At 51.1% G+C, this 8,643-nt stretch overlaps 1 protein-coding gene across 2 annotated transcripts; it reads left to right on the plus strand.

Moving 5' to 3' along the window:
- Positions 1-215: 215 nt before the first annotated feature.
- ADPGK (ADP dependent glucokinase) lies at positions 216-7,310 on the plus strand (the record flags this gene model as incomplete). 2 transcript variants are annotated; one of them, XM_083870788.1, is made up of 7 exons in its annotated part: positions 216-430; positions 3,029-3,254; positions 4,539-4,601; positions 4,857-4,977; positions 5,249-5,445; positions 6,173-6,271; positions 6,750-7,310. In XM_083870788.1, the coding sequence occupies 7 exons, from the start codon at positions 216-218 to the stop codon at positions 7,299-7,301; spliced, it is 1,473 nt and encodes a 490-aa protein (XP_083726914.1). In that variant the 3' UTR covers positions 7,302-7,310. The 2 variants fall into 2 exon arrangements, with proteins under 2 accessions (XP_083726914.1, XP_083726915.1); XM_083870789.1 differs by having other exon boundaries at positions 6,753-7,310.
- Between the last annotated feature and the right edge of the window lie 1,333 nt (positions 7,311-8,643).

Raw genomic sequence — 8,643 nt, forward strand, 5'->3', positions numbered from 1 at the left:
GAGTTACGCAGGTAGCGCAGCCGCACGGCCGGGCCGCACGCAGGTTGCGCAGGAGGAGCGGCGCGCCGCGATTCACGAAGCGATTTACGCCATCCATCCGCCGGCGGGGGCGGGGCGGTACGGAGGCGGCGTAAGGAGGCCCCCGCCGGCGGCGCCCCGCCTCAGCCTCAGCCGCGGCCGCGGGGGAGGAGGAGCGGCGGAGCGCGCCCGGCGCGATGTGGCAGCGGTCGGTGTGCGTGGGCCTGCTGGCCCTGGCGCTGGGCTACCTGTGTGTGCTGGGCCCCGAGCTGCCCCCCGCGGCCCTGCGGCAGCTCTCGGCCTCGCTGCTGGGGACACTGCGCCGCGCCCGCTCGCTGGAGGCGCGCACGGTGGCGGCCTGGCAGGCGGCCATTGTCCGCCCCGCGCGCGGCTGGGCGCGCGTCGCCGTCGGGTAGGTGCGGGAGCGCGCGGGGAGCGCCCCTGGCGGCGGGGCAGGGAGCGCGCCCGGTGCCCGAGTGTGCGGTACCGAGTGTGCGGTACCGAGTGTGCGGGCGCGGGCGCGCTGCGGCCCCGGCTGCACGGCCGCGTACCCAGGATGTGTCTGCGCCCTCCAGGGTGAGACCCACCTGCAGAGCTGCCTCCAGCGCTGGCGGCCCCAGCAGCAGCAGGACCTGGAGCTGCTGGAGAGAATCCAGAGGGCACGGAGATGCTCTGAGGGCTGGAGCCCCTCTGCTCTGGAGCCAGGCTGAGAGAGCTGGGGGTGCTCACCTGGAGAGGAGAAGGCTCCAGGGAGAGCTCAGAGCCCCTGGCAGGGCCTGAAGGGGCTCCAGGAGAGCTGGAGAGGGATCTGGGAGAAGGGCTTGGAGTGACAGGACAAGGGACAGTGGCTTCCCACTGCCAGAGGGCAGGGCTAGGTGAGATATTGGGAAGGAATTCCTCCTTGTGAGGGTGGGCAGGCCCTGGCTGTGGCTGCCCCTGGATCCCTGGAAGTGTCTAAGGGATGGGGTTGGACAGGGCCTGGAGCACCCTGAGACAGTCGAAGGTGTCCCTGTCCATGGCAGGGGATGGATCCAGATGACCTTGAAGGTCCCTTCCAACCCAAACCCTTCCATGGAAAAGAGCAGCTCCTCCTGCGGTGCTGCTCAGAGCTGGACATCAGCTGAGGGGATCAGTGATCCAGAACACTCCTGTGGTGGGGGTTTAAGCCAGGCTCTGGCCCTGTTGGCAGCCCTTCTCCAGAGACATTATTCCCAGCTTGATTGTCTGTAAAATAAATTTATGTACACTTTGAGGGTTGGGGCTGCTGGTCCATCCAGCACAGGCTGGTAATAAACAGGGACCAGAGACAAGTTTATAAAAGTGGAGACAGGAGCGAAGCCTTCACCTTTGGGAAGAGGTAACTGAGTCCAGGCAGAGCTGGAGAGAGATAAGGAGGGAAGGGACAGGGAAGGCAATGGATGTTGAGCTCAGGGAAATTCAACACCCTTTCTCTTTTTAAAGTGGGAAGAGAACAAGGGGAAAGTTCAGGAATGTCACATTGATGTTAAATGCTGAGTTTAAGTCTGACCATTAATCCAGATGTTATATTTAGCGCTTGACTCACTTCTTTTAAATATATGGACATGGCAGGCAACTTGACTTTGACTGGAGGATTCTGCTTTTGGATGTTGGAAGGAGTTACCCACTCCCATGGTTGTGTAGCTCTGTGTTAGCAGAGGAATATGATATAGTTTTATCCCTTTGGATCTGTGATGATTCATTAAAACATAAAATTGGTGCTAAAATGCTGCTTGAAGTTATGGTTTCTTTTCTCTGCGATGCTAGGGAATTTCTCTGTCCTTGGTGTAGGAGGTGGTGCACATCCAGAGGATTTCTGGGCTGGTTACCTCGTGGAGTGGAAAGCCTCAGGGTTTTTCATGTCCTTTATTTTGTGTGATGCAGCTTTTTTGTTGTTGCAGCCCAAATCTGACTCTGAGAGGTCACTGCCAAGGGAATGCTGAGCACTCCACACTGACGGGGGCAGGAACTGGCCCTTGGAGTGTCATGGGGAAAGATGTGGAGGAAGTCAGGGATCCTGCACAAGTTTTATAGATGGTTTGGATCCCTGTCAGGAAAATGTGGGGCAGAGGAACAGAAGGGGCACGTGACAGCAGCTACAGAAGATGCTTAAATTGCATCTCTGTGCAATTGCTGGTGTCACCTCAGGAAGTATTTGCTATATGTTGTTATTGCTCTGAAACCACAGAGTGAGACAAGGGCAAGTGTTTCTAAGTCATCTTCCTGGGGTTCTGGTTCCTGCCAGAAAGTCTCCTGTCCTCTAGTCTGAATTAGACGGTGATTAAATCAATGAGACATAGAGACTGGAAGTTAGACTTCCAAAAAGCCTGGATCTGCTGAAATGGTTCTTATCCCTCCCTTACTATTGCAAGATTTTTTCTCCTGTTTCCACTGCATGCTATTTCTGTAAGTTTGAGATGGTCCTTAGGAAATTGCAGTTTCAAATATTTCAACTGACAAATTGCTCTCTTGACTTCTTGTAAACAGAAGCCAGTCTGTGTGGGGAGTTGTGTGTGGGTTTGGGTATTATTAGGAATAGTTGAAACTCCAGAGGCTGATCTAGCTGACTTAAACACTTTCAGTTTTGTTTTTAACAGCTTTGAATCACCTGCACATTTTAAACCCATAACACATATATTTATAAAAGCTTCTAAAAATTTAAAATGCCACTGTTACCATGCCTGTTCTTTTTAAGCGAGCCCAAGGCAGGAAATGAAGTAGGACCTGTATTGTAACATACTCAACCACCTTTAGACCACACAGCTTTCCTTGTTTAAAAGTTAGAAAGAAAGTTAGAAATCTCTCTCTGAGCACAATAACAGCCAGTCAGATGGAGAAAGCTTTAGGAGAGAATGTCAGGAAATTCCTGTGCCGTTTTCCCCTTTGGTTGGTTGTCCTCCCCCCGCAGAGTCAGGGATGTGACCTCACTGCACTCCAGGAGCCCTGAGGTCTGTCTGGTTTTCCCAGGACACCTTTTCTTTCTCTCTCGCAGTGTCAACGCCTGTGTGGACGTAGTTCTGTCTGGAGTGAAGCTGCTGGAGGCCCTGGGCCTGGAGCCCAGCGATGGGAAGAACCACGCAGTCCTGCACTCCAGGCAGGACCTGAGGGAGGCCTTTGCCCATTTCATGGAGAGAGGGGCGGCTGCCGAGCGCTTCTTCAGCGATGCCGAGGCGTTCCGGGACATCGCGCGGACGGCCTCGGAGCACCCCGCGGCTCAGGTGGGTCTTGGCAGCCTTGGCAATCCCCTTCCTCACTGCCTCAGCCCTGCTGGGTTTCATTCTCCTTCTGGAGAGCAAATCATTGAGGAAGAAGCTTGTGGTGTAGCTTGTGTTAATGGTTTTCCCTGGGATTCTGCCCCTGCTGCAAATGGGAGGGGTTTAAGTGGTCTCTCCCCTGCTGATGTTTCCAAACTGAAATGTCAGAGATGCCTCTTGGGAGCCAGATGGGGCTGAGGCTGTCAGAGAGCCTCCTACACATTGGGGTGAGGCTGGGAGTGAGGAATCACCTGATCTTTAGCTGTGTGGCCTGTTTCCTGTGAGAGAAGCCAGGAATGGTTTGGGTTGGAAGGGACCTCAAAGCCCATCCAGTGCCACCCTCTGCCATGGGCAGGGATGCCTTCCACTGTCCCAGGCTGCTCCAAGTCCCAGTGTCCAACCTGGACATTTCCAGGGATTTCCATTTCCCTATGGCAGTCTATGCCAGAGCCTCACCACCGTCACAGGGAAGAATTTCTCCCCACTATCCCATCTAACCCTGCCTCTGGCAGTGGGAAGCCATTCCCTGTGTCCTGTCCCTTCATCCCTTGTCCCCAGTCCTTCTTCAGCTCTCCTGGAGCCCCTTCAGGCCCTGGAAGGGGCTCTGACGTTTCCTGAAGGCTTCTCTTGTCCAGGTGAACACCCCCAGCTCTCCCAGCCTGGCTTCAGAACAGCCCTTGTTCTTTTCTGTGGCCTCCTCTGAGCACCTGTGACCCTCAGGACAACCCATATTCACTGCTTTGCAAGCTCAAATCAGAGTTTAACTGGAAATTTTGACCTTTCTTACTGAAGAAACTTCCACAGTTTTTTTCACTTCACATGGGCACAGGCAGCAGGTTTCACCTCGACCTCAAACTGGAGGAAGAATTGCTGCAGTTTTTAAATGATTCCTTGTCAGCCTTGCTAAAAACCCACAGGGCTTTAGCCACAGAGAGGTTGCACATGAATAAGGGCTGTTTATGTGCTGAATGAGTGGGTTTTTACAGCACTGTCAGTTTTGGGAATTAATTGATTTTTACAGAGCCATCACCTGAAGGAGAATATTTAGATTAAAAATAAAGGATGCTCAATTTGTTGAGATCTCACAGAGAATTGTAAAATCATTTTGCCTTCAGCTCCAATAACCTTTAGTAACCTGGGGACTGCTGAACCCTGTTCTGCAAAATCTCCAGCCTGTGCTGAGGACTAAATGTGTTTAAAGGTCCCAAAGCAAGGGGATGCCCACACCCAGCTCTGTTTGTTTTACAGCTTTACGTGGGAGGAAACGCTGCTCTCATCGGGCAGAAGCTCGCCACAAACCCAGACCTGAAGGTACACACGTGTTCCAAGCATTTCATGCCATTTGTTCATGTTCTTTCATTTGCTTGTCTCATGTTACTTCCGTGTAGGTTTTGGGGATCTGGCAGTTATTTCTTAGGTTCTGTTGGTGGAACATATGGTTGGACTTTCAAGCTGATTTTTAAAAATTGAATTATTAACTTTTTAAAATCAGTTGTGTAGGTGATGCTTAAATTTTGGCAAGGGACGTGGCAAGGGAAACTTTGTTTGTTGTTCCTTGTTTTCTAGATCCTCCTTTGTGGCCCAGTTGGTCCCAAACTCCATGAACTGCTGGACGACAATGTGGTTGTGCCGCCTGAATCCATGCAGGAAAGAGATGAATTCCATCTTATCTTGGAATATCAAGCAGGTACAATGGAGCAGGTGTTCAGTGGAACCCCTGAACATCATTAAGATTGGTGCCCAGCCCGAGGGTGTCATTCTGAAGCTCCATAAACACTAAAATGCTCCCCGAAAACACAGATTTAAACCACACGCTGATGAAACTCAGGGTAACCTTCATGTAAAGGCTAAAAACAGTTCCGTGGCTTTTCTTGCTGCTGATGGAGCCCATTGAATTTGTGATCTTGCCCAGGAATAAACCAGTTGACACACACTTGGTCCTGTTTGCCCCACCCCAGGTGAGCAGTGGGGCCGAGTGAGGGCACCCGCTGCCAACCGCTTCATCTTCTCGCACGACCTGTCCAACGGCGCCCTGAACATGCTGGAAGTGTTTGTGTCCAGCCTGGATGAATTCCAGCCAGACCTGGTGGTGCTTTCAGGCCTTCACATGATGGAAGGGCAGAGCAAGGAGATGCGACAGAGACGACTCATGGAGGTGAGATACTGAACCCCTGAATTTCCTTCATTTCCCCTCCAGGAGTTTCATGGCAAGGCCTTGTTTGCCCAGGTGTGAAGGTGTAGGAAGGCTGTGCCTTCAGAGCTCCCACAGATCTCAGCACTGAATGCCAAAAGGAGAGTGGAAGCTGCAGGAATGGCTGGAGTCTAATGCTGTAACACTGTTTTTTCTTAGATTCGGTGGCTTGTTCAGGGAAAAGAAGGGCTGGTTGCCTGGTTGGAGGGTGTTGACTTGGTTACTGGGCTTATCTAGCAGCTAAACTAGACTTTTTCTGTGCTGGATACTGAGATGATGCAGGTTATAATCAACACCTGCATTCTTTAAAGAGCATCTGTCTTGCACCATCTGTTTTACAGTTGAGGGCTTGTCCTGATGCAAGGCATTGACCTTTTTCTTGTTCTAGGATCAGTTCTTCTGCAGCTGCCTCAGATTTGTGAGGGTTTTGGAATTAATCCATTAAAAAGGTGCTGAGCTGGGAGCAGATTGAAGGTTAGATACAGTTTTCCTGCCCTGGGATTCTGCAAACTAGAAGTTGTTTTATTTCCTCTCCATAGCAGTACATACACAGGTCAGACATCCCATTGGAATTGTTTATATCCACACAGAGGAAGATTAAAGGATGTGTATCTTGAGTCAAAACTCTTTTTCTTCTTAGGTTCCTTAATAAATACATGTTCTAGGGTTGTTTTTTCCCTTTTTCCTGTAGGCTGTGGCCTCCATCTCTGATATCCCAACTGACATTCCCATACACCTGGAGCTGGCCAGTATGACTGATCAGGATTTTATGAGCAACATTATGCATCAGGTAAGGAAACTGAAAGGATGTGCTCCTTTGATCAGGTTCAGTATCACAATGCACACACTAGTGCATGAATATAACACTCAAAACTCCACATTTGGGCTACACATTGGAAGATAAATTAAGGATTGAATTTGAGCTGAGTTTGTAATTTTAAAAAGTCCTTCGATTTCTTTGCAGAATTTCTTTCTTGGTGGTTCCTTGTTTAGCGTGACACAGCTCTGATCTCAGTGTTATGTTTATGTGGAGTTGATGTGTTGTTACTCTTTATTGTCAGAGTGTGTGTCTGGAAAATTAATTGCACCAAATGGAATGCTTTCTTGGCTAAGTAACTCTGGCCAACTTGTGCAAGTTGTGCAAGCAACTGGGAAACTGGGTGCTGCTTCTGCTGAGCCAGCAACAGCCGGCAAAACCACAGCATGGAGAGGAATCCCAGTCTGAATTTGCTCCTGAAGGCAAACGTGCTGTTCCCTGTTTCTGTTAGCAGGTCTTTCCCCTGGTGAACTCCATCGGGCTGAACGAGCAGGAGCTGCTGTTCCTCACCCAGGCTGCCTCCGGTCCCCACGCCTCCCTGGCCTCCTGGAGCGGCATTCCCGACGTGGGGGTGGTCAGCGACATCCTCTTCTGGCTCCTGAAGGAGCACGGCAGGACGGCGGAGCGTGCCTCAGACCTGACACGGATCCACTTCCACACGCTGGCCTACCACATCCTGGCCACGGTGGACGGGCACTGGGGCAACCAGGCAGCAGCGGTGGCGGCCGGGGCCAGGGCCGCCGGCACACAGGCCTGCGCCACCGACACCATCGACGCCACCAAGGTCTTCCTCAAAGCTCCTCTCGAGTTCGTCACCTCCCACACTGAGGCGCCAGCCAAGATCTCCCTCAATCCGGACGAGCCCGTGGTGCAGTGGCACAGGGAAGGCATCTCCTTCCACTTCACCCCTGTGCTGGTGTGCAAGGATCCCGTCCGGACCGTGGGGCTCGGGGATGCCATTTCGGCCGAGGGACTGTTCTATTCCGAAGTGTATCCTCAGTAGAAAACCGGGACCTTCCTTCTCCTACACTGCACGGTGTCTGAGACCCGTGGATTGGGATTTGAAGCAGTGGTGGCATAGGAACAGAACCAGGGTGTGGTGTGTTTTCTGGGTATAACTGAAAAAGAGCCAAAGAATAATTCCAGGTATAAACTGTCGGCTACATTCCAGTCACTCGGCAGTGACTCGAGCGCTTCGTGTGCAGGTCAGGTGCAGATATTTTAATATTTAATGTGAAAATTGGCTTTGTCTTAAGGGGGAGGGACACAAAGACCAAAATCCCTGGCTGGCAAAGTTCATAACTCAGAATGGATCTTTTCTGGTAGTGCTGGAAAGTGCAGCAGCAGGAGAATTTCCTGCCCCTGGATCCCAGGGAGAGCACAGCAGTGCCCAGCCCTGCCTCACCTCTGGTAAATTCAAAATAAAAGCCCTTGTGGGTTATCTCCTCCCAGCACATTGCAAACCTTGCTTGGGGTGAGGATGGAAATACTGCCTGGTGCAATCACCTCTCTGTGTGCCCAGCCCCAGAGGGAGCCACGGTCCCAAAATGTGACACAGACTGAACCTACTCCAGGCTGGACAGTGATTCTGGATATCTGTGATTAAGGGTGTTTAACTGAGCCCCAGCAGCCTGTGCTTAGTTTTTAGAAACAAGAAATGAGGATAATCAGGATTTCTGTTTGGGGGAGAGCACTGTTTTCCTGCCAAGGAACCCCTAAGCCATTCCCTGTGTTTGCTGTACACTAAATACTCTGCTAACACTTGATGTGTTATAGAAAAGCTCTTGAGTGCTGGAGACTCATTTTTGGTTGTTTGAGAATGGTTGTGCCAAATTTTGCAGTCTCCCTGCCCTCTATTAGGAAAGGTTAATATATTAGGGAAAGTCCCTCTGGAAGCTCAAAAGCTGCAAGAATGTTTTCCAGGTAAGACTGAAGTGAGGAGGCCTTTTCAGGGTTTGGTGTTGGGGTTTTTTGACTAGGTCAAAACCGATGGTTTCTTTGCTCTGGCCTTTGAAATTAAAAAAGCAGAACCATGTATCCTTGTTAAATACTTTGTTTCTATTTTTTTACCTTTCCACAGTCACACACTAAGAACTGTAGAGCACCAGCACAGTTTTCTCTTATTCCAGCATGGTTTTGTCTCTGACCACTTCAGGAATCTGGAGAGAGCACTTGCACAGCTCTCAAGCCAGTTTTCAGTAGAACTGGGTTAAGTGCAATCAGCATGTCTGGGCAAGCTTGTGCCTTACCAGAGCTTGGTGGAGGTTGTTCCAGGTCAGTCTTTGCACCTGAATGGAGGGAGGAGAGTCTGTGTCACTCAGGGTGGAGTGATCTGTTGCAATAAC

This window comes from Zosterops lateralis (genome assembly GCF_965231275.1).
Source record: "Zosterops lateralis genome assembly, chromosome: 13".
Classification (NCBI taxonomy): Eukaryota; Metazoa; Chordata; class Aves; order Passeriformes; family Zosteropidae; genus Zosterops; species Zosterops lateralis.